Source organism: Mercenaria mercenaria, chromosome 17 (genome assembly GCF_021730395.1).
Source record: "Mercenaria mercenaria strain notata chromosome 17, MADL_Memer_1, whole genome shotgun sequence".
NCBI classification, from domain to species: Eukaryota; Metazoa; Mollusca; class Bivalvia; order Venerida; family Veneridae; genus Mercenaria; species Mercenaria mercenaria.
Window position 1 is genome coordinate 43,644,537 of NC_069377.1, and position 27,045 is coordinate 43,671,581.

Here is a 27,045-nt window from a genome sequence, read left to right on the forward strand (position 1 = left end):
TATAGTGTTACCCCTCTAAAGGAAATAGATTCAGATCCAAGGAAAAGTTCAATCTGAAATGGTTTCATGTTAACAGAAGGTATTCTTAACAGAAAGAAACTTTTCTCACCTCTGAGACAGAGTATGCCTCTTTCTCATAAATCTGAGCCTTCTCATTGAAAACAAAATACAGTCGGACTTTGTTAACTCAAACTCGAGGGACCAGCAAAATTTGATCGAGTGATCGGTTGTTCAAGTTATCAAACAAGATTCATTATACAGGGATTTTTCCGGGACCTGATGACGAGTTCGTGAGAAGGTTGGTATCTGAATTATCAGAGTCCGAGTTAACAAAGTTTGACTGTATACACGACTGAAGATTTTGGCACATTATTTGCTCATTTATGGTAAAATCAGAGGGTTAATTTATGATCTCATTACAGGAAACAGTGACCTCTTATGATAATTTCTTTTTATTGTACAGTATCAAATCTATATCTGTTCTCAATTTTCAACAGAAAGTTGTCCTTTCAGAAAATACGGTAGCACAAGTGATCACAGGTGTCAGTTCAACAAGAAAGCCTCTGGCTGTTTGAGAGGGTGAGGGTTGTCATGTAAAAGCTTTGACTGATCATTGACTGCATTTCTAAGAACTGTTCTTTCTGGTAAATTGTTTAGTTTGTTTGGCAAAAAAGCTTTCGTTATAAGGGGTTCGAAAAAAACGAGGAAAGGGCATATTCATTATAAAATACAGAATGATGTAGAATTATAATCTTATCCAATCATTTGTCTCACATTGGTTAGAAACTTCTTAATTATGCTATATTTTTATAGTCTGGTTTCATAATCTATGCCATATTGATGCTAAGATCCACAAAATCTATCATACAGTGTCAGATACCTGCAGTATTTAGAAAAATCAAAATAATGTGTAACACTTACAGTCTAGTAATGTTTCCCATAAAAAGTTACAAAAAATAGTGGAAACTGTGAAAAAATAAATGTACCATGCCAGTTAAGGTGTGGTAATAAAGAAGTCCTAACCTTGGTTTAATACGATCAAAAACTAGGTAGAACCGCCTTAAGTTTTTGGGATTTCCTTGTTCACAGCTCAGGAGTGTGGTAGATTCATTTTATCTCTGACCAACACAATTGTCCAGTTGCGAGAGGTTTCAACTTTTTAGGAGTCTTGTTTTAGAGGGATTTCACTTTATCATGTAACATCACCTGACAACAATGTGTCTTTTGGTGTGATGTAGTTTTGGTGTTCTGTCTTAACAAAGACTTCTAAATATTATTGATATAAATGTATCTGAAAATTTATTTCTAACACAAAAATTGTGTTACTGCCTTATTTTACATGGTCCAATTATGTACAAAAAATAAATATACAAGTCATTATTATTGGCAACACTTAAGATTAAAAGAGCCGTGCCATGAGAAAAACAACATAGTGGGTTTGTGACCAGCTGTTCACTTTTAAAGCCTACTGCAATTAAAGAAACCGTTAGCGAACAGCATGGATCCTGAGCAGACAGCGCAGATGCACAGGCTGGTCTGGATTCATGCTGGTCGCAAACCCACTATGTTGTTTTTCTCATGGCGCGGCTCAAATGTAGTCTGTACAAAAGTCAGGTGATCTGTGTTTTCCAAACAAAACAGATCCCGCCAACGAACAAAATTCCCCAACCCTGCTCAATCTGACCAAGGTGGATAACCTACTCCCTTTGATTATGTTATATAAAAACTTTTAACAATTTATTCGATATCACTTGCCCCACACTGATGTGGGTTTGAGCCTCATTCAGGGCATTGAGTTCTTTATGTAAGGAAGCCATCCAGCTGACTTACAGAAGGTCAGAGGTTTTACCATGGTGCCCACCCATGATGAAATAATGCACGGAGGGGGGACTGGGTCTTCCTCTAACATCAAAGCTGGAAAGTGGCCATATTACCTATAATTGTGTTGGTGCGACGTTCTGACAATCTTTTTTTTTTTTTTTTTTTAAAGTTACAATATGATTGAAAAAAATCAAAGTCAGGATTCTGTCTACCTTGACCAAATTGAGCAGGAAGACGGGAGCAAGAAAATTTGTTTCTATTTCTATTCCAAATTTCACAGACATACTCCAGCTTCGTCAGAAAGTTTGTTTTGTTTAATACAGGCCCTTCACTTGTTGAAACATCTGACGGAATAAAAACGAATGCAATCTGGTTAGTCTACAGCATATCTAGTGGTACTATGGCATGTCATTGCTGCCTTTAGGTTTGATAAAGATCCTCCTGCTTTGTAGAAGGCAACCACTGCCATGATTAACATGATGATATATGATGGAATAATACTGCCTAAATAGTTCTGTGAGTTTTCTGCTCCTCGTTGGTTTAATAAACTCTGCAAAGAAAACAAAATTGAATAAGCAAATATTTCAATGAATATATGTCCATTCAATACAAGACAGTCTGAAAGACAGCTAAATCCCCCGCCAATGTTATGGATAGTGAAAGGGTAAACCTTTGACCTTGAGCTGTGACCTTGACCTTAAACTGACATGGCTGACCCATGAATTCTGCAAATCGTCCTGGTTAGGTGATCATTTGACCCAAGTTTCATGAAAATCCTTTAAGGGGTTTAGGAGATACAGAGCTCAAACCTTTGGCCTTGAGTTGTGACCTTGACCTTGAGTTGACATGGCTGACTCATGAGTTCTTGATGAGATGATCATTTGACCCAAGTTTGATGAAATTCCTTCAAGGGGTTTATGAGACACAGAGTGGACATAAAATGGAAGGCTCAAACCTTTGACCCCAAGTTGTGACCTTGACCTTGAGCCTGCATGGCTGACTCATGAGTTCTGCACATCATCCCAGGTTTCATATGAATCCTTCAAGGGAATTTGGACATACAAAGCGGACACAAAATGGAAGGCTCAAACCTATGACCCCTTGACCTTGAGCCGACATGGCTGACTCATGAGTTCTGCACATCGTCTTGATGAAAAGATCATTTGATCCAAGTTTCATGATTATCCTTCAAGGTGTTTAGGAGATACAGAGCAGACACGAAATGAAAGGCTCAAACCTTTAACCTTCAGTTGTGACCTTGACCTTGAGCCGACACAGCTGACTCATGGGTTCTGCACATCGTCTTGATGAGGTAATCATTTGACCCAAGTTTCATGAAAATCCTTCAAGGGGTTTAGGAGATACAGAGCGGACACAAAATGTTACGGAAGGAAGGAAGGACAGAAGGACGGATGGAGACCAGGGGATTAAAAACCTATTTCTATCTATATATTAAAAAGTTGGTCATTAAATAAATATAATTCTAAGAAGCAGTTGTGAAATTGCACTTCACGTACTATAAAAAAAAACTTTACACATGTTACATTAGATACTGAAAAATGCAGGGTTATTTAAGAAATAATTTAAGCAAAAGAGTATTTTAACACTATTTATGCACAATGGGTGGTTATACGTCGGGCGTAATAATTTCATGAGGGCGCAGTCCGAGTGAATTTATTTGTACAACGTATTACCACCCGAGTGTATAAATGGTGTTAAAACATGGTTTTGCTATAAATTATTTTGATTTTAATATGCCCTTAATCTATAACAGCAGATAAAATATTGAAGCGCTCTTTCTTGGTCGCAACAAAAACTTTGATGTCACCGCACGTTAATGTGACATCATTCTAGCATAAGAGTGTTTTAACAGAGACAAGCATATGAGAATTGGTTTTAATGCATTAAAATAAAGTACTGTGAAATCATTTTAAAACATGCATTGGTGATTAATTTTAGTGGATTGCCCTGCTGATTAAACCCACATGTCAAAATGAATTCCTAACAAACCAAAGAAATTTGCTTTCATTATATGAATCCAAAAATTTATAAACAATCAAAATACGGTAGCTTTTTCAGTATAACCATGAAATTTTGTGCCCACAAAATTATGCATTTTCAAAATATGTTTTTTAAAGAATGCATAATTATACTTTTCATTTCACATCTTTCCAATGGTTATAGTTCATAAATAATTTGCGCCTATGTTGTAGTTCTATACCATGAAAAAGTGTATTGGATATTTTTACTGAACAAGAGCTGTCGGAGGACAGCAACGCTCGACTATTCAACAGCCTTGTCAATTGAATGAATACAAAAGTCGAAAAAGGGGCGTAATTTTGTAAAAATGCAAAACAGGCTTATGGAACCTGCACAGTGCTTATCAGCTCATGACAGTGGACAAGTGTGTGAAGTTTCAATCCATTCCATTAGTGGATACTGAGACACGGCTTACATACAAAAGCTTAACCAAAAACTGCTAAGTCGAAAAAGGGCATTATTTTGAAAAAAGGCAAAGTAGAGTTATGGGACCTGCACAGTGCATGTTAGATCATGACAGTTAACAAGTGTGTATAGTTTCAATCCATTCCCATTAGTGGATACTGAGATACCAGCTTACATACAAAAACTTAACCAAAAACTGCTAAGTCGAAAAAGGGGCATAATTATGAAAAATAAAACAAAGTAGAGTTATGGGACCTGCTTCGTGCATGTCAGATCATGACAGTGAACAAGTATGTGAAGTTTCAATCCATTCCCATCAGTGAGTACTGAGATACCAGCTTACATACAAAACCTTAACCAAAACTTTCTAAGTCGAAAAAGGGGAGTAATTTTGTGAAAAAGGAAAATAGAGTTATGTAACCTGTGCAATGTAAGTCAGTTTATCACAGTGAATAAGTGTGTGAAGTTTCAATACATTCTCAAAAGTGCTTACTGAGATACCAGGTTACATACAAAAACTTAACCAAATCGGGACGCCGACACACGGGCGAGTCCAATAGCTCACTATTCTATGAATAGTCGAGCTAAAGTATATATTCAGCAATATATTTTCACAGGTCTATATCGTTCATGTTAACGTTAATTCAAATAAACCAAGTAGGAGCAATAGGCATGGCCCTATTATCGTTCCACCTGGATGTTTTCGATGAAAGAGAATAATTTGTACAATCTTCTTAAAGGACCTGCTGTTTCTGACAATAATATTTCATAAGTTTCCAATATATACATTTAGGGAAAAAATGGCCAAACAAATCAAAATAATCTGAACAATCTTGGCAGAGGGTCACACAAGGACCATTTATGTGAAATTATTTCAAAATCGGGCCAGCAGTTTCATACATGAAGATTTTTAAAGTTTCTACTATATACATATAGGAAAAAGTGACCACGCCCCCTGGTGGCCATGTGTTTTGGGGAATCAGAATAATCTGAACCCTCTTGGCAGAGGGTGGCACAAGGACCATTTGTGTGAATTTATTTTGAAATTGAACCAGCGATTTAAGAGGAGATGTTGTTAGAAGATTTTTCTATATAAGCTCTGGAGGCCCCTATGTGCAACCAAGGGGAACCATTTGAATAACTTTGAAAGAGAGGACCACCCAAGGAACATCCAGGCCGTTTCATCAATTTCCACCAAATGGTTTCAGAGGAGATGTTGTATGAAGGAAGTGTGGACGGACACCGGACTGTGAGCGATCACAATAGCTCACCCAAGCACTTCGTGCTACGGTGAGATAAAAATATGTGTTAAAACAGTTCCATGTCTAGGTCTTATATGAAGTCCTTCTAACAGACCTAAAAGGGACAAAATGAATGTAACACGTAGACTATATGCATACTTACAAGGCATGACACGAGCATATGTGAGGCAACAACTAGAACTACATATATATACTGCTTCTTGTCAAAGGCATTGAAGAACACGATTCCCCAGAATGTATGCAGTAACACAAAACATAATGTGAGGAATGCTGAAATACAAGATATACATGTATAACTTAAGAGGAAAAGTGAATTAAAAATGTACAGTGGGCTCACTCTACATTGAACACCTGGAAAAATTAAATTTTAAGTTGTTTGTGGTTTAGAGGCTATATGATAGTAGAATGAACTTTTTTGGGGCCAAAAAAATACAAAACAAACAGAATCATAAATAGCTGTTTTCTTCTGAACTTTTTTTGTTGGGTTTAACGTTGCACCGACACAATTATAGGTCATATGGCGACTTTCCAGCTTGATGGTGTAGAAAAGACCCAAGATGCCTCACCGGGCATTATTTCATCACAAGCTGGTACCTGGGTAGAACCATCGACCTTCCGTAAGCCAGCTGGATGGCTTCTTCACATGAAAAATTCAATGCCCCGAGTGAGACTCGAACCCACATCGTTGAGGAGCAAGTGATCTGAAGTCAGCAATCGTAACCTATTGGCCATGGAGGCCCCTCCAATTTATTAAACACCTACATGCTTGTAAAGTATGAAGCGAACATCTTCATTGAAAACAAGAGTATTTGCGATTCAGTGAGATTTCGCTGACTGGTGTTAAAAGATTTAAGACCTATTTTATTTAAAACCCTCTGTACAGATCAAAACAACGGCTCAGTTTCAAGTGGTTATGCTTTTCACATTTAATCAAAAAGGGTAGTATTACATTCTGTTTGAAATTTTACTGGCTCACAATATTTGAATGATAAGCACTATGTTTAAAAATATCCATGCATATTTTCAACATAATCCCTAGTTCAGTGCAGGTCAACCTGCAATCCTGCACAAATAACCTACTCCCACTTTAAAAATATAGGCAGGCATTAATTTTTTTGTTTAGAATGAAAATATTTCTGCTGAAAAATATGTTTAAGAGGTTATCAAATATATGACAAAAAAAACCTGAAATTTAATCTTCAGTTTGTGCATTATATCTAAGCTACACAAATATACACTGGTAGTATAATATGTTGGTTCTACAGTATACCCAGATGTCCTGCCGTAACAGAACACTGTCCTTACGTTGCTTGAATAAATCCACCCTGCATGTGAAATTTTTACAGTCCGGGCCTGTCAAAAAGGCTTGTGAAAGTCACTGCTGATTTATTTGATATTAACAGAGATCATGAAAGCTAATATAGTACAGAAGTTCAGAATTTTGTTTACTGGCCCCATTTCTTCATCTAAATGTAAGCAATATATTTACCTGAAGCTAGGAAGAAATATTCGGAATCACCATGGATACCTATAGTTCCTGGCCCTACCATATCTGCTAGAACATTGACCAGCGAAAAAGCTCCACTGAGTATACCAAAGCCAAGACCAGACACTGAAATATAATACAGTCTTACTGAGTAAAACTCCATCACAAAATATAAGGAATTCTTACTCTAAAATATAACACAGTTCACTCATCAGTTCTAAAACTGAAAATGATTCCTGATTTTAAGCATGAAGCGGTCATACTTATAATTTTTGTGGGGAAGCCCTTTGTATATCTGACAGACACATCAAGCTATTTTGATTAGCTGGTATTGATTGTGATGTGAGGATAAATAAATCTATACTCACCATAGGCCATGATGTGTTTATTTGAAATGTCTTTAGGTGTAACATGTTGATCTTGTCCCTGCTGACTGACTTTTTGTAGCCCTTCATCTGCTTTTCTGTCATATAATAAAGCAGTTGACTTGTAAAGCATAAGACATATTTGTAAAAATCAACTAACACAAGCAAAATGTCTATAAAGTATTTTCGGCTTTTACCATTGCTACAGTTGACCAAAAATCATTGCATCACTGGTATCTATGAGTTAACACTTTTGATTAAATATAGAAAGTTCAATCAATTCATAATATCATTTCCGCCACATCTGTTTCTTGTTACTTCCAGTACAGACTGTGTATGTATTGCGAGATTAGAATTCAATTAATTCATGAGCAGGTAGATAACACACCATAATAAAATAATTTAATTCATGAAGTGCTGTACAACTGTTGTGTATTTTGTGATAGTCTTCAAAACAAACATGCATAAAAGTTAAATGGCTATCAAGTTGAAGGAAACCAGTGAATGGAGGCGCGACTATCTAATGTCCTGTGATAAACCATTATCAGTCTATGTATCAGACTTTCAAAATAATACAGACAAACCTCTCTTTAGTGAAACCTCTCTAAAGTGGAAGCTCTCAGATTAAGTGGAACCCCTTTTAAGTGAAACCTCTCTAAAGTGGAAGCTCTCAGATTAAGTGGAACCCCTTTTAAGTGAAACCTCTCTAAAGTGGAAGCTCTCAGATTAAGTGGAACCCCTTTTAAGTGAAACCTATCTTAAAGTGGAAGCTCTCAGATTAAGTGGAACCCCTTTTAAGTGGAACCTCTCTAAAGTGGAACTTCTCTAAAGTGGAACCTCTCTAAATGGAAGTTCTCTAACAAGGAACCTTTCTAACCCTTGAATAGTACTAATCCCACAAAATTGTCAATTATCTCAGTTGGAAATAAGTTCATTTCATCTAAAATCACCCCTTTAAACTGGAAACCATCAAAATGAAACTTTCTTTTGTTGTAAAGTTGTTTGTTGGTATTTTTTCCAGGAATTACACTGAATTAAACTCTCCTGTCAACATGGCCTCCTAACATGAGATATACATTAATCTTAAACAGACAGGTGACTTCATTTTTCTCTTAGAAACTTACCTCAGCAGTTTGTAGAAGAAGAACCTGAATAGTTCCTGGAATATAACTGAGAATACCAAACCAAACGCTAGTTTATCTCTTAACGGAACCACTGCGTACCATAATATTGACGAAAGTAGCAGAGACAATAGCCAAAAGAATCCACTGAAAAATATTAGAAATACTAAACCATAAAACAAGTTTACAATCTGTTTCTATCACTTTTACAAATTTTGATACGTCTTTATTAACAAGTAACGCGAGTCCGCCTGACTTCCGTCCATTTCTAACTATATCTTTTCTACACTTGCGGTAAAAATCAAAATTCTCAACGTCAATGTAATCCAAATTATCTAGTTTTGTTTCTTGCAAACCTATAATATTATACCTTTGCAGTAACTCAATAAATTCTGGTGTATACACTTTCGATTTTAATCCACATACATTTAATGATATGATTTTCAAAGAAGTATGTTCAACAGTTACATCATTTTTTGAACTTTTATGTGAATTTTCATTTGTACCCGGTGTTCTACAATTTGACCTTTCCGATCGCGGCGCGGGCGTATCACTAGAATTCAAATTATTTCTTACATTTTGATTTAAATCGTAACTGTTTTCCATTGTTATGCATTTACTATCGCATACATTAGAAAAAAACGGTAATGTGCGACATGTATCACTATTTGAGTTGACATCAAAATGTCTTCCATATACATCATCATGGTGACAGTGATAGAAATTTAATGTTTGTCTGTGATAATTATATGTTAGTAATATTTTAAAATATAGTATTATCATTGACTTTAAATTGATAATTGCTATTTTGATTCGTTTTAATTAATCTTATTTAAAATATTTTATATTTAATATTTTATTTCAACTTGTATTGTAAAACGCCATTGAATATGTTTTAAATGTAGAAATAGGCGTTTAAGCAAATAAACCAGTTTCCAGTTTCAGTTTCAGTTATTAAAAACATTAATTGATACAAGAGTCTTGAGGTTTTCTTCTATTTAACTTTAAAGCCAGCCTTTAAGGTTGATAACAGTATGAAAGAATTTAATGATAACATCTTCTAACACAAACTAGATTTTTTGTTCTCTCTTTCAAAATCAAGTATTTCATTCAACAAACCAATATTCATGTTGTTTTCTGTGACAAGACGGTATTGATATCAAATCTAACAATTGTCAATAAACAAGAGCTGTCCGTAAGACAGCCAAGCTCGACTATTCGAAATATTGTCACAGAAGCAGGAAATTATTACCCAAAATGTTAAATATCAAAAGAGTTTTAAGTTCGAAAGGGGGACATAATTTGAACAAAATAGATATCAGAGTTATGGGACTTGATGTTATCAACTAGTTTTATAACCCCGAAGAAACATGTTAAGTTTCAATTCAATATCTGCATTAGTTTTGGGGATAGTAACTTGCATGTAAAACTTTAACCAGAATTTTCTAAGTCCAAAAGGGGACATAATTTGCTCAAAATACATGTTAAGAGCTATGGAACTTGACCAAGTGAGGCTGGTAATTGACCTAGAAAAAGAATAAATAAGTTTCAAAGCTATATGCCTTTTGGTAATAGCTGTATGTACTTGCACGCAAAACTTTAACCAGGATTTTCTAAGTCCATAAGGGGGCATAATTTGCCCAAAATACATGTCAGAGTTATGGGACTTGGTGCTATCAACTAGTTCTATAACCCCGAAGACACATGTGAAGTTTCAATTTAATATCTGTAGTAGTTTTGAGATAGTTACTTGCATGTAAAACTTTAACCAGGATTTTTTCTAAGTCCAAAAGGGGGCATAATTTGCCAAAAATACATGTCAGAGTTATGGGACTTGACCCAGTGAGGTAGGTAATTGATCTAGAAAAAGAAAAAATAAGTTTCAAATCTATATGCCTTCTAGTAATAGCTGTATGTACTTGCACGCAAAACTTTAACCAGAATTTTCTAAGTCCAAAAGGGGGCATAATTTGGCCAAAATACATGTCAGAGTTATGGGACTTGACCCAGTGAGGTAGGTAATTGATCTAGAAAAAGAAAAAATAAGTTTCAAATCTATATGCCTTTTAGTAATAGCTGTATGTACTTGCACGCAAAACTTTAACCAGAATTATCTAAGTCCAAAAGGGGGCATAATTTGCCCAAAATGAAGGTCAGAGTTATGGGACTTGGTGCTATCAACTAGTTTTATAACCCCGAAGACACATGTGAAGTTTCAATTCAATATCTGCATTAGTTTTGGAGATAGTAACTTGCATGTAAAACTTTAACCAGAATTTTCTAAGTCCAAAAGGGGGCATAATTTGCTCAAAATACATGTTAGAGTTATGGAACTTGACCCAGTGAGGTTGGTAATTGACCTAGAAAAAGAATAAATAAGTTTCAAAGCTATATGCCTTTAAATGATAGCTGTATGTACTTGCATGCAAAAACTTAACCAAAGTGTGACGCCGACGCCGACGCCGACGCCAGGGTGAGTAGAATAGCTAGACTATTCTTCGAATAGTCGAGCTAAAAAGGGTTATTACAATAGTATCTTGATCTCGAATGCTGTATTCAGCTCGAGTGGATCTTTGCAATATCGGATTCCACGAGGCGCGCAAGCACCGAGTGTGATCCAACACTGCAAAATCCACGAGAGCCAATACAAAATCCAAGATCTAGCTACTGTTTTAATAACCCTTTTATTATATACCTCCATTTTTTGGTTTGGTGTTTTGTTATTAAAAGAAATCTTCAATATTTATATATGTTAAAATGGAACTTAGTGAAATTTTTATGTTCACTATTTATAGAACTATGTCAGGACATGCATATTAATGAAAGTAGTCAGGTAACATACAGTACAAAAGGTACAATAGGGTTTTTTTTTCTGTCTGTTCATATTTACTTGTGAAATACACGCCGATTTTTACAGAATTTATATAGGTATATAATAAACAGTAAATACTTCATTCAATTAGACAGGTGACATCTGAAATATCATTTACTGTCATAAATTAGAAGAGTTTTCTGCAGACAATGAACTCCCTGCAAACATTTAACAAGAGCACATTCTGAACAGGAGGGTGTTATTTTTGAGTGTTGAATGTTTGGTGGGTGGGACTTGGTTGAGTATGAAATAATTCTGAGAAACCGAATGAAGTGAAAATAAGAAATATATTAAAGAAAGGGTGGCTCTTTCAATGAAACTTAAGTAACTGAAACAAAATATAAACAAGAGGGCCATGATGGCCCTATATCGCTCACCTGTTGTCATTGCACTTAAAGACAAGTCTTCAAGGTCAAAAGATCATAACAGAAATCAATCAAAAGAATTATGAGAAAATATAGTTGAAATTTTCTTTAAGTAACTTTAAAAACAAGATTTGAAAACTTTTTGTAGAGGTCCACTAGGCAATGCTACATGTCAAATATCTAAGCTCTTCTGGTTTATTTTTAGAAAATTTTGAAGATTTTTCTATGTACAATCAAGTAACCCCATGGGGCAGGGTCAATTTGACCCCAGGGGTCATGATTTGAATAAATTTTGTAAAAGTCAACTAGGCAATGCTACATGTCAAATATCTAAGATCTAGGCTTTCTGGTTTATTTTTAGAATTTTTTTTAAAGATTTTCCTATGTAAAATCAAGTGACCCCTAGGGCGGAGTCAATTTTGACCCCGGGGGACAAGGTTTGAATAAATTTTGTAGAGGTCCACTAGGCAATGCTACATGTGAAATATCTAGTCTCTAGGCCTTCTAGTTTATTTTAAGAAAATTTTTGAAGATTTTCCTATGTAAAATTAAGTGACCCCTGGGGCGGGGTCAATTTTGACCCAGGGGGTCATGATATGAACAAATTTTGTAGAGGTCCACTAGGTAATGCTACATGTGAAATATCTAAGCCTTCTGGTTTATTTTTAGAAAACTTTTGAAGATTTTCCTATGTACAGTCAAGTGACCCCTAGGGCGGGGTCAATTTTGACTCCCGGGTCATAATTTGAACAATTTTAGTAGAGGTCCACTAGGCAATGCTACATGTCAAATATCTAAGCTCTAGGGCTTCTGGTTTTTGAGAAGAAGATTTTTTAAATATTTTCCTATGTAAAATCAAGTGACCCCTGGAGCGGGGTCAATTTTGACCCCGGGGGCCATGATTTGATAAAATTTTGTAGAGGTCCACTAGGCAATGCTACATGTGAAATATCTAAGCTCTAGGCCTTCTGGTTTATTTTTAGAAATTTTTTGAAGATTTTCCTATGTAAATTCAAGTGACCCCTGGGGCGGTGTCAATTTTGACCCCGGGGTCATGATTTGAACAATTTTAGTAGAGGTCCACTAGGCAATGCTACATGTCAAATATCTAAGCTCTAAGGCTTCTGGTTTTTGAGAAGAAGATTTTTTAAGATTTTCTTATGTAAAATCAAGTGACCCCTGGTGTGGGGTCAATTTTGACCCCGGAGTCATGATTTGAACAAATTTGGTAGAGGTCCACTAGGCAATGCTTCACACCAAATATCTAAGCTCTAGGGCTTCTGGTTTTTGAGAAGAAGATTTTTAAAGTTTTTCCTTTCGGTTGCCATGGCAACCAGTGTTCTGCATGGAATTCAATTCTTTGAACAATTTTGAAAGGGGGCCATCCAAGGAACATCCCTGTGAAGTTTCATCAAAATTGGCCTGTTGGTTTAGGAGGAGATGTTGTTTAAAGGAAAGTGTGGACGGACGGACGCCGGACGGTGAGCGATCACAATACCTCACCCTGAGCACTTTGTGCTCAGGTGAGCTAAAAAAACACAAGTAACTAAAAGAAAAAAAATGTTTTGACAGGATGGATGTGGGAGGAGGCAGATGACAAGATTTTATGAGTCTCAGACAACTTCAAGAAATATAAGAAACTAAAAGTAATATATATATATATTTACAGCATTCCGTAAATGTGGGCAGATTCTTTTCAATTCCAGTACCATTAGTCTGCCCACTTCTACGGGTATATCTGCCAACTTCTAAGGTATTTTACGGAATGAATCTATAGATCAAACGTACATCTGCCCACTTCTACGGTATATATATATATTTCAAACGTTGCTATCTAAGAAGTAATATCCCTAAAAATTAGCAGTGTTGGCAAAAACCACAAAATTCCATGATACCCACAAAATTAAATGAACTGTTTTCTCTGAACTGATATTTATAACACTGCAATATTGCATACTGTGCAAAATGTATCACAAACATCTATTAAACTTTACCTATAAAAGTTGAAGAAAATTTGGGGGAATTCGACCAAACATTACTGTCTTTATTATATGAAAACACCCTAATGAAAGATCTACAAGAAGAAATTTACAAAAATGTCCAGAACTGGATATTTATATTCTACTCTGACATAGCACTTGAAAAATTTAAAAGTTCCACTTGTCTCCAACAGTCGCAATTCACGAGACCTACCAAATAAATATAGATCTATATACAGGTGATCTGTTACCTTGTGATGAGTACAATGACTCGTAGAGGGTCTCTGGCAATGGTGAATACAAACAAACCAAATGGTGGACCAAAGGCAATAAATGTACATCCGCAAAATTCCATCAAAGTCATACTGCTTCTTTGATTCTGCAAAATATTAAACAGAATGTAGTGAAAATATGTCCTGCAAAACAGAGATGTCACGTGGAATTTCCACAAAAACCAAGTTGATATTAAAACTCTAAAACCATTTTAAAGGCAGATTTTTGCTCTTTTTTTTTTCCAAAAAAAAAAAATCAATAAAACATGAAAAAAACCACTGCCATTGGATATTGAGTCCTGTCATCAAATATTCTCTTGAAACCCTCCACTCCATATTAATCTTTTAAGCTAGTCAAAACTTCTAGAACTGTTCAGGATACTGGTAATTTTTTGGCAATTTTACACTTCAAACAGAAAACCTTCATCTATAATGGAGAAACCTTCAGCTATGAGAAAGACTACCCCTTGTTTCTGACTTTACAAAATACTTTTCTATATTTTGCAATCTGGAATCTATTAAAAACTGAACAGAATGTGTAAAACAAAACACCTGACAGTGTATACATGTTTTTACATGTTTGTAGTTACATATTAATCTGCAAGTTAGCTGATAATGGTATGCACATTGATCTGGCCAGTATGTTTTCCAACTAAACTCAAAGATTTTGGAAAACTTGATTGCTTTACTGAGGTTTTTTAAATATTTCTACATGTAGTGTACTTTGCACTTGGTTTAGCTATTATCCATATGGGGGATCGCAATTGAACAGAACAGATATGGACATAAATGTCTATACTATAAACACAGAAAACACTAATATTCAAATAAAAAGTTCTGTCAGTTTTAACTTTTATCGACATGTTGATAAAATATGACATTATTAAATTTAAAAAGGCTTACATCAGTAGTAATATCACTTTATGTGATGGTATTTGACATTTTGTTTAAAAAAAAGGTATCTGCAATATCTGAATCTAAATGTTATGTGGTGTAGATTATTTAAGGTTGATATTGGCGGTACTTTGTCTGATTAGTGTTTACAGTGTGCATTTAATGCTTTAATTTTAGCAATTAATTTTTCTCCATCTCAGCACCTGAAAAACCCTTTGCTTGCTGACTTTTTAATTTTCTGTTTCTTACATATATCTTGAGCAGAATGTCATTAAAGAAGGCCTTCTGGAAATGCAAGAGTGTTAAATTGTATTATGCACACTGCTTCTTGGACTGAGGATAGAAGGCCTTCCATTAGTTAAATTTGCTGGTCATGTCATCCAGATATCCAGAACATTTTTGGTATGTGGTGTGTTACTTCCACATCCAGTTACGAGATCTATACATTTTTGTGTACAGATGTGCCCAATTAAAAGTTGTTGAGAACAATTAATTGCCAACTGTAAGAAAAATGAAAAGTTTAAGTTTTCTGGTATAATATCATTCTCCCGTAATGAATTTGTCACTTTCTTTAAATCTTATACATGTCAGAATCCATTGTAACTGTCTGTTTTACAGCCAGTATGTATAAATTGTGTTAATGATATGGGTGGTTTTCAAAATAATGAAGCTTTTTCTTCTCTCTCCCCTTACTTTAATTCAGTTCAGTTTTAGAATGTGTTTTGGAGCAAAATATATCCAAATCAATGTACTCAATAAATGTGTGCAATTTCAGCTTAATGGCTCAAGCAGTTTTAAAGTTATATTAAACTATATAGCTAATTTTGTCCCCTGTGCACCCAAAAAAGTGTGACATTTTGCATGAAGTATACTTTTCAACTGAGGTTTACTTTTTAAAACCATGCTTTATTGTTACAGCTTTGGCTTTTTAGTGTAACTTAAACTCTGCACATTTAAATAAAATACTTCTTTTCATTATATACATCTTATTGTTACCAATATTTCACATCTTGTGATGGAACCCTTTTCACGAAAAATAGTGAAAAAAATACTAAATTTAAATGTTGAACACTACAGTTTCTAACCCTATTACTTTTCTAAAGTCTTAATGTTTTTCTAAGATCTTTATCCTTTCAGCTGTGAAGACACAGTATGATTTTTTTCTTTAATAAATGGACTTTCTCAGAAACTTGATGAATGTCTATACACCTAAAAATGTCCCCTGTGCACCTTTTCAGTTGTTAAGTGTCAGATTTCTTTTATTCTTTAAATAAAATGGGATTTTACTTTATTTTGCTTGAAAGGGAGTTACAACAGATACAAAAGCAGCCTTCAACTTCACATATTACTGACTGTTCAACATTCACAAAGCCAAAAGTGATGTCCCCTGTGCACCCTTTTTTGGACATATATCAATTATCATAGCATTACTGTAATTTGTGGTGGCATTTCTATATTCTTAGCAGTGTGTATGCAAAATTTAGGCATTACTTGATAATAAAGCATTATATAAGAAACCCTGGACAATTAAAAATTCATTGTTTGCATTTTTTTCCGAAGTTGCCAATTTTAAAGTTTAAAAGTGGAAACAATAATTTTATTGCTTCTTAAGCTCTTAAGTTTACCTAAATACGTAAATGTTCACTTAGTAAATATTGTGTAGTTAAAAGAATTTTACTTACCATGAACATATTCTATAAATAAATATTTTGATACAATTTGTCCCCTGTGCACCCTTGTTAGTAACATTATAAAGTATGTATGAATTTTACTATTCCATTTTATCATGCATGGTATTTTGTCATTTTTCTAATATGAATAAGCAGTTCATGTAAACTAAATGATTTCAAAGTGTTTGTTAAGTATAAAGTCACTTATTTTTCATTTAAAGCATTACATTTTGTTGAATTTTCATGTTTTTGTAGTGAAAATTTTCAATTTTGTAGTTATTTTGTGGAATAAACTATTTTTTTGATAGTATCTGTCTAAAGTTTATTACCAGTAGTCTTTTTATGAATAGAAAACTTATAATGGATGAGTATTACACTGATCTTCAGTATGTGTCCCCTGTGCATCTTTAAAATAACTCAATTTTGAGTAGACAATTCTAGAAATTAGAATTACTGGACATTCTTGAAATTTGGCATGTGGTTTATAAACATGCAACATGTCAGAAAAAAGTTGGTTTTATAATTATATGATAGTTATTTTGCATTCAGCAACAACTTTTCTAGGTAAAGTTTTATTTTCATGTCAAATTTGTGCAGAAATGGTGATTTTAAAAACCAATATCCATAAACATATGATTAAATAAGTTTCAAACCATATACATACACCCATTACTTATCATTTATGTTGAAAAAATTACTGTTATACATATTTCCTTGTCATAAAACCATGCAACATTTATCACCCACCTTACTGGAAATTCACTGAACTTTCGAATTAAAGGCTGAAATATTTTCTGATTGGCATTTCTCAACACTTTCCCAAAGTTATTTCCTTCAAATCTGAAGTATTTGCTATCATAAAAAATAGGTGACCACCATAAGAAATAAGTTTGAATTTTCAACCCCTATGTCACACTTTTGCTTCATTATTTTGAAAACCACCCATATGAACAATGACGTCAAACATAACTCGTTTATTGAAACATATTTAGTTCAATTAAGTCCACTTCCAAACAGTAAAAATAATATGCAGAGTAAGTTGGGACATTATTTAGGCATGGAAGTATCATCAACTTTATCTTGGTCTCCTCATGTAAATAAAGTTTCTAATAAAGCTAGTCAGTCTCAGCTTAGGTTTCTTAAAACGTACAGTAACATACATTCTTCTAAAAGTTCTACCAAGGCAGCTACTTAAAATATTATTGTAAGACCAACTTTAAAATATTGTTGTAGTGTATGGGATCCTTACCAACTAGAAAACATTCAAAGACAAGCTGCAAGATTTGTAACAAATAATTTTAGCAAGACCCTGGGCACAGTCACAAATATTATAAAAGACTTAAATTGGAATACATTGCAATTTAGAAGACAATATAGCAGACTAATTTTATTTCACAAAATGCAGGTCTAGGAAAGTGGTATATTTACAGATTATCTGTAAATTTACAGATTATCTATAAATTCACAGATTTTTCGATCTACATGTATAAATTTACAGACCAAATGTTTGAAAACTGCTAAAATCATATTTGGACCCAAAATCGCAGCTTGAAATTAATTGATTATGCATAAATAAAGGTCAATTGTAACTTTCAGTCATTTCTGTTGACTCTGCTTTTTCTGAAAATGCCAAAAACTCGAAGTCAATAAAAATGGCTGAAACTCACAAATGATGTTATTTTATGCATACTGTTAATAAACCAATCAATTTCTAGCTGCGGTTTTAGGAATAAATGTAATTTCACCATGTTTCATACACACAATCTGTAAATTAATAGATCGAAAAATCTGTAAATTTATAGATTATCTGTAAATTTACAGATAATCTGTAAATATACCACTTTCCTAGACCAGAAATGGTTTAATATCATGTAGATGTTGATCCAAAGCAATATGTTACACCTTACACAAGACAGTTCAGACACTACAATCATCTGGCATTTCAGATTCCATCTATACACAGTATACTACAGCTGATTATTATAAAAATTCATTTTTCCCCAGAAGAGTTGTTCACTTGAACACATAACCATCTCATGTAGTCCGTGTTCAAACAGTCTCCGGATTCAATCCATGGCTATATCAATCCTTCTATCATGTTAGAAACAGACAGATAATTTCTTTAAAATGAGTTCTTTCATCTTTGTGTCTCTTAGCAGTGTCATTGTTTGAAAACGAGGAAGTCGCGAAATCACGTTCCCTATAGACACTTCATTCTAAGGAAATGGAATGAATCAAAAACATTTATCACCTGTTTAGAAATATTAATAACAAAATATTTTAACATAAATCAAACAACTTACATTATCTTATCTGACAGATATTTACGTTTTTTCCTAACTTGTTTTACTTCCGTGTGTCAAATTGTATTATAGACTGGCTTTAACGAGAATGTGGTGAAAATATGCAGACGATATGGTCGGAAACGAAGAGCAGTCTGAAAATTACAACAACAACATCTTCGAAGAACTGACAGATAAAAGCAACAAAATATGCCATCTCTTTGTGTGACAACTTCTGTTGATGCAGTTGATACACTAAGGTATTATATTTGAGTGTATTGATGCACTACCATGCACTGCCCACTGACTGCTTTGGGCTGAACACTTGATTGACATAATGTAATATTTTCGGATAGACAGGTACCGGATAGTTTAATGTTTTACAGTTTTTGAAGGTTTGCTGTGATGATAAAGCAAATAAATAATGATCAAAAGAAATAAAAATGACTGTAATTTTGTGATATTACATATTAATTTAACCAACAGGTCGGAGACTCCACTTGGATTGAGACACATGTTCTCTCGATCTGAACACAGTCTCTGTTTGAAAGACAAAATACAAAATGTATAATAATAATGTCTTTTGGTGAGTCAAAAGACTGGATATAGCTTAAGTGTTGAAAACCCATGAAATTTTTGTTAAAACAGTCATTTCATTACAGTAACATTATTTATTCATTTAAACAACTTGTTACTTCAAATTTTTACAAGAAACACTTTTTCATGTAAGTTTCTTAATGCAAACTAAACTTGCCTAGTCATTACAGTCAAGTCCTCTGAAGAAATTCACAACTGCTGAACAAAACTGGTCAGGATAGTTGTCTAACCAGCAAAAGAGCATGTCCTGCATGGCTCACACCCAGCCAAATCATACTAGAAGCAACCCCATTAATTTTGGGCCCTGGGGACCTGCTTTGCAGCAACTCCAACTTCAAATTCCACATCTTGGAGTATTGGAGAAACTCCAGCATTGGCAACTGTCTAAACAACCTTACACTTGCCTCTAGCTCCGCCAGCATGATAGTTACTGCGGGCACTAACAATATAGCGCCACAGAACAGAGAGTGAAACTGAATTCTAAACAACTCCAAAGATGAGGATAACCTTAGTCATATCCAATATACGGATGCCTCTTTGCATTGAAGACTACACTACACTACAGCAATAGTCCGATATCAAATCAATGGGTTCATACATTGTGATCCAGAAATAATACAAATATAAGATGCAACAGGAAATTCTTTTGGATCTGCCAACTTCATACTCTCCACCCAGTAGGAATCAATATTTCTAGATAGAATGGGAATACTCAGTCACTTCATTTAACTAATAATTTTGTAAGTTCAAAAGGTAATCTAGTAAATGGGGAAATTTAAAGTTTATTAATTTTTGCATGAATTACATTTATAAACTTTAACACAGCTAAGAATATGTACCCAGTTTAACCTGAATTATAAAATACAAAAGTTTATCATTTTTAGCTAGACTATTCTTTGCTATTCTACTCACCCTGGTGTCGGCGTTAGCAGCACATTTTGGTTAAAGTTTTGCATGCAAGTACATATGGCTATCATTTAAAGGCATATAGCTTTGAAACTTATTTTTTCTTTTTCTAGGTCAATTACCAACATCACTACGTCAAGTCTCATAACTCCGACATGTATTTTGGCCCCTTTTGGACTTAGAAAATCCTGGTTAAAGTTTTACATGCAAGTTACTATCTCCAAAACTAATGCAGATATTGAATTGAAACTTCACATGTGTCTTTGGGGTTATAAAACTAGGTGATAGCATCAAGTCCCATAACTCTGACTTGCATTTTGGCCAAATTATGCCCCCTTTTGGACTTAGAAAATCCTGGTTAAAGTTTTGCATGCAAGTACATATAGCTATTACTTTAAGGCATTAGCTTTGAAACTTATTTTTTCTTTTTCTGGGTCAAATACCAACATCATTAGGTCAAGTCCCATAACTCTGACTTGCATTTTGGGCAAATTATGCCCCCTTTTGGACTTAGAAAATCCTGGTTAAAGTTTTGCATGCAAGTACATATAGCTATTAATTAAAGGCATATAGCTTTGAAAGTTATTTTTTCTTTTTCTTGGTCAATTACCAACCTCACTCTCCTAAACATCTAAATCTAACATCAGTTACATGTTGTGTATATGACATTGGTTTAATAGACGAAATAAAAAAAAATAGTGAAGATCCAACATTGATACAATGTCAGGGGTTTGCTGGGATTAAAGAAATGATTTGTTTACAGGGCTTTTTTCACCTATAAATCTACCTCCGGTAAAACGAGGTAATCCCAATGCAAAAAAGTATGTTTTTTTCCCAAAGTTGAATTAAAAATTCCCAAATTTATACCTTTTAGAGTTTTTGCTGTTTTAAGATAGTTTTGCTAATTTGTATGTATATTTAGGTAAATTATAATACTGTTGAACAATTACTGAAATGCAGTTCATTAATACTTCACACAAAAACACATTTATGTAGATTTTGGTAATTTGCAAATTGTCCCAATTAAGACAATTTCCGAGAGCATTTTCCCAATTCCACCGGTGTCGGTAGCATTCCCAAATTGATGAAAAAAAGGCCTGGTTTATAGCACAACTCTTCAGTATGAGTTATTGGTATAGTAGGATAATCTGTAGTCATGAGCCAACATTTTTCCTTAAACATCCTCTCTTCTGAAACCATTTTGTAGAGGTTGGGTGTTTCTTGGATGTTCCTCTACCAAAGTTGTTCAAAGAATTCCTTTCTATGCAAAATTCATTAAGGTTGCAGTGGCAACTAAAAGGAAAAACTTTAGAAAAATCTTCTTGTCCAAAACAGCAAGACCAAGAGCTTAAATGATTGGCATGTAGCATTGAGAAGTGGTCCTCTAACAGTTTCTTACAAATCATATTGGTCCTGCCATGGTGTTCTATTGTTTTACATAGCCTTTATATAAGAAAAACTGAAAAAATCTTCTTGTCTAAAACCTGAAGGCCTATCAACTGGTTCATGGTTGTTTAAAGGTTTTTCTTCAAGTTCATAAAGTTATTAAAATGCATTATGTATTTTTCTTTTTACAGGAATATTCTAGCAGAGTTACAGCTAAATGATCCTACAAGAAGACTCAAGTTCCTCAAGGGTGAAAATCTTGTTGCTATTCCAATCAAAGACATAGATTTACACACAGAATTCTGTACAGCAGACTTGAAGAAAAAGATAACAAGTCATGAAATATATAGCATTGAGGAGAGCAAAGTGGACATAAGGACTGTAAATCTACCTCTTGCCAAAAAGTTTACAGTAAAGACTCCACTTCAATTGTTGAAAGAAGATTTAAAATGTCTTATTGACAAACATGGTATGAATTAAATCTTTGACTCACAAAATACAAAAAAAGCCACAAGGGTTAAACATAAGGAAGAATTCAAAAGTGACATTTACTGTCAGTGATACTTTACCTGAAGTTTTAGATACTTTACCTGAAGTCTTTGATACTTTACCTGAAGTTTTGGTACTTTAACTGAAGTTTTAGATACTTTACCTGAAGTTTTAGATACCTTACTGAAGTTTTAGATACTTTACCTGAAGTCTTTGATACTTTACCTGAAGTTTTGGTACCATTTTGTTTTTATTTGCAGTAATATTTACTCTTGAAATGTCTATGCTCTCCTGTTTTTGGTATTTGAGTGGACATGTTATCCAGATTTATATTTTTTCTGTTTCTTGTCATTATTGATTTAGTCAATTATGTCTTTGTAATCATCGTCCACCTCTGATTCATGTTGGCATGTTGTCATTTACTTGCAGTAAATTACTCCCTTTCTCTCCTATCAATGGCAGGGCTCCAGATAAGCATTGTTTTATCGTTAAAACGAAATGATTTTCAATAAAAACTAATTAAATTCCAAAACCTGTCGTTGAAAAATGATTTGATTTTCAACTTTAGTCGTTTCAAAAACACTTGAAATCGCCGAAAACAAAAAGAAACCATCTTCCGATCGTTTATAATGATATATTTTGTCAGGGTGTTAAATAACGATGACGCCCCATATGGTTCTGGGACGATCTGTGTATGAAAAGAATTGGAACCACTGCCTTACCCTTGCATGATCGTAAGAGGCAACTAATAGGGTCTTAACATTTGGTTTTGCTGTAACACTGTGAATCCAGCAGGTATACAAATTTTGATTCCATACCTCATGTTTTTATTTTGATGTAAATGAGATGTGAAACCAAAATTTGTAGTCCTGTTTGGCGCCATTTAACCTATACTGTGTTGGTGCGCAGTAAAACCCAAATATAAATAAATAAATTACGAACTGCGCAGTTTATTAGCATGCTGGGGTGATCTTCCCTTCTAAGAAATTGCGAATATGGTGTCGGCAGCAAAAAAAAAACAAAAAAAAACTGACAGTGCATTTTTTTCTATGATTAATGAATGATAAATACGCTCCCTCCAACAAGGAAACTAAAAGGTTAAACTTTTGCAATGAAAAACTAATTGAGAATTTAAAAAAACTAATTGAATTTAAAATTTGGTAGTGAAAAAACTAATTGTGAAAAAAATCAAGAAATGAAAAACTAATTGCATGAAAAATTATCTGGAGCCCTGAATGGGTTGTCATAGTTCCAAGATGAACTTTTGATTAAGATCATGCACACTCCTAATTACCACAGTCAGTCAATGTTTTCCTATATTCAACCCACCTAACTGAAAAAAAACTTGCTAGCAATGAATCAAGAGAAAACAAAATGATTGCGATGAATAAAGATTCACTATTTTTGTGTTGGATATTTAGAAATTAATCTTGAGAAATAAAAACATTTCTCATTAATTGGTGATACTGAAATAGATGCAGCAACGCTTTTCACTAATGATTTTTATTGCCTTGCAAAACAAGTTACTGATTGGCTGAAACCTTTAACCTGTACTGTAAACAAAGTAAAAATATTTGTGACTTGTTCCAGAAATTCAGCAAGGGAACCATGTTTGACCTCTAGTGAGAATGAATTAATGATAGAAAAGAACAGTCTAAACTCATTAGAACTTTGTTCTTTGAAGAACATTAATTTGTATACTAAAACATCAGATTCTGTATGTTGGTACTGTGGACCATTAAAAACAGAATATTTTTAATTGAATTTATAGGTTACGAGTGGACAGAGGATGTTGTGAAAGACATACCTAGTCACTGGGAGAGACATGGTGACCTTGTTCTTATTCCTAGTACAGCATTCACACTTCCTGTGTGGACTGGCCTGGGTGAGTAGAGAGTCTATATAGGCAGTTTGTTGTTCAATTACAAGGACAAAATTAATGTGGTCACAATATTCCAGCTTTGAATGTACAGGGAAGTAACATTGACAACCTTACATAAGCTAGATGAATTGCTTTCTCATATAAGTCCTTATACCCATGTACTGTTTTGCATCCTCATTAGGCAGGGACCATTAACTGTGCTACAGATGTCCATGTGTACTTTTAGCATACTTGTGCTTTGTGCTGAAAATGGCAGTGTCTAAATTGAAAACTAAATTATTTCCTAGGAACAGCTGGAAATAGTGAGGAACAATATGACTTCACACTGAAACTTCATCTCCTCTGCAAACCACTTCGCTACATACTTTTTATTGTTATTATACCCCCACCAAACATGTTTGGGGGGAGGGGCTATATAGGAGTCGGTTGTCGCGTCGCATTGCGTCCGGTCCCGTCCCGAAATCTATATCTCAGTTATTACTAAATGGATTTGATTCAAACTTAAAATAGATGTTCCACCTTATTACCAACATCATGTGGCACAAGGTGCATAACTCTGACCCCAATTTTTCATGAATTATGCCCCCTTTTACTTAGAATTTAAGGTTAATTTTGATGCATTTTCAATATATCTCAGTTATTACGAAATGCATTTGTTTCAAACTTGAAGTAGTTGTTCCACATCATCACCCACATCATATGACACAAGGTGCATAACTCTTGCACCAATATTTCCTGAATTATGCCCCATTTTTACTTAGAATTATACTTATATAGTGTTTTGATACACTTTATCTGTACCTCTCTTATTATTTGATATTTTTAGCTCACCTGTCACAAAGTGACAAGGTGAGCTTTTGTGATCGCGCGGCGTCCGTCGTCCATCGTCCGTCCGTGCGTGCGTGCGTGCGTCCGTCCGTCCGTAAACTTTTGCTTGTGACCACTCTAGAGGTCACATTTTTCATGGGATCTTTATGAAAGTTGGTCAGAATGTTCACCTTGATGATATCTAGGTCAAGTTCGAAACTGGGTTATGTGCCATCAAAAACTAGGTCATTAGGTCTAAAAATAGAAAAACCTTGTGACCTCTCTAGAGGCAATATATTTCACAAGATCTTCATGAAAATTGGTCAGAATGTTCACCTTGATGATATCTAGGTCAAGTTCGAAACTGGGTCACGTGGGTTCAAAAACTAGGTCAGTAGGTCTAAAAATAGAAAAACCTTGTGACCTCTCTAGAGGCCATATTTTTCATGAGATCTTCATGAATATAGGTCAGAATGTTCACCTTGATGATATCTAGGTCAAGTTCGAAACTGGGTCACGTGCGGTCAAAAACTAGGTCATTAGGTCTAAAAATAGAAAAACCTTGTGACCTCTCTAGAGGCCATATTTCTCAATGGATCTTCATGAAAATTGGTCAGAATGTTCAACTTGATGATATCTAGGTCAAGTTCAAAACTGGGTCACGTGCGGTCAAAAACTAGGTCAGTAGGTCTAAAAATAGAAAATCCTTGTGACCTCTCTAGAGGCCATATTTCTCAATGGATCTTCATGAAAATTGGTCAGAATGTTCAGCTTGATGATATCTAGGTCAAGTTCGAAACTGGGTCATGTACGGTCAAAAACTAGGTCAGTAGGTCTAAAAATAGAAAAACCTTGTGACCTCTCTAGAGGCCATATTTTTCAATGGATCTTCAGGAAAATTGGTCAGAATGTTTACCTTGATGATATCTAGATCAAGTTCGAAACTGGGTCACATTGGGTTAAGAAATAGGTCAGTAGATCTAAAAATAGAAAAACCTTGTGACCTCTCTAGAGGCCATATTTTTCATGAGATCTTCATGAATATTGGTCAGAATGTTCACCTTGATGATATCTAGGTCAGGTTCGAAACTGGGTCACGTGGGGTCAAAAACTAGGTCAGTAGGTCTGAAAATAGAAAAACCTTGTGACCTCTCTAGAGGCCATATTTCTCAATGGATCTTCATGAAAACTGGTGAGAATGTTCAGCTTGATGATATCTAGGTCAGGTTCGTAACTGGGTCATGTGCAGTCAAAAACTAGGTCAGTAGGTCGAAAAAATAGAAAAACCTTGTGACCTCTCTAGAGGCCATATTTTTCACGAGATCTTCATGAAAATTGGTGAGAATGTTCAGCTTGATGATATCTAGGTCAAATTTAAAAGTGGGTCACGTGCCTCCAAAAACTAGGTCATTAGGTCAAATAATAGAAAAACCTTGTAACCTCTCTAGAGGCCATATTTTTCAATGGATCTTCATGAAAATTGGTCAGAATTTTTTATCTTGATGATATCTAGGTCACTTGTGCTCAAAAACTAGGTCACTATGTCAAATAATAGAAATAACGACGTCATACTCAGTTCAACACTGGGTCATGTGGGGATAGGTGAGCGATTCAGGACCATCATGGTCCTCTTGTTTAACATAGACTCAAGCTATTGTGCAATATTCATCCACCATTGGAGTCATTAAACACTCCAGTGACAGTTCTTGACAGATTTAAATGTTTTTAGTACACAGGTGTAACATCATAAAATACAGGTAAAGTTTGACTTTGGCTACAAACCACCAATTGTATATGTAGTTATGGCCCCTTTCCAACTTTAAATGTGCAAACTCATGGTTGCCAGAAAATAACTCACAAAAGGCTTGACAGATTTAGATGAATTTTGGTACACATGTGTAACATCATAAAATACAGGTCAAGTTCGATTTAAATTGACATTCTTGTGGCCATGTCTTTCTTATGGTTGCCATTCTTCTGTCACAAGACCGTATTGTGGGGGTATTCGTCACTCCTGTGACAGTTCTAGTTAAGATTGTCATCACTTGTGACCTATCACCATTATCATTGATGTTGAGGCATACTTTGATGGTGACAGAGTTATTAAGTTGCTTGGCAATTTATAGCAAAATAAGTAATAAGTA

At 34.5% G+C, this 27,045-nt stretch overlaps 2 protein-coding genes across 3 annotated transcripts in view; one reads left to right on the forward strand and one right to left on the reverse strand.

Annotated features, from left to right (window-relative positions):
* On the reverse strand, window positions 1-18,955 carry LOC123536968 (gamma-secretase subunit Aph-1-like). 2 transcript variants are annotated; one of them, XM_045320491.2, is made up of 7 exons: window positions 18,856-18,955; window positions 13,968-14,095; window positions 8,504-8,647; window positions 7,383-7,477; window positions 7,018-7,140; window positions 5,671-5,798; window positions 1-2,371 (listed from the first exon to the last, which is right to left on the reverse strand). In XM_045320491.2, the coding sequence occupies exons 2-7, from the start codon at window positions 14,078-14,080 to the stop codon at window positions 2,195-2,197; spliced, it is 780 nt and encodes a 259-aa protein (XP_045176426.1). In that variant the 5' UTR covers window positions 14,081-14,095; window positions 18,856-18,955; the 3' UTR covers window positions 1-2,194. The 2 variants fall into 2 exon arrangements, with proteins under 2 accessions (XP_045176426.1, XP_053384016.1); XM_053528041.1 differs by lacking the exon at window positions 18,856-18,955 and adding an exon at window positions 18,460-18,501.
* LOC123536967 (tRNA wybutosine-synthesizing protein 2 homolog) overlaps window positions 18,936-27,045 on the forward strand; it is a 22,058-nt gene continuing 13,948 nt past the window's right edge. Inside the window, exons 1-3 of the mRNA XM_045320489.2 lie at window positions 18,936-19,094; window positions 21,915-22,192; window positions 23,984-24,097. Of these exons, the coding sequence (XP_045176424.2) occupies window positions 19,045-19,094; window positions 21,915-22,192; window positions 23,984-24,097 (442 nt within the window). The 5' untranslated portion in view covers window positions 18,936-19,044. The remainder of the gene's footprint in view (window positions 19,095-21,914; window positions 22,193-23,983; window positions 24,098-27,045) is intronic.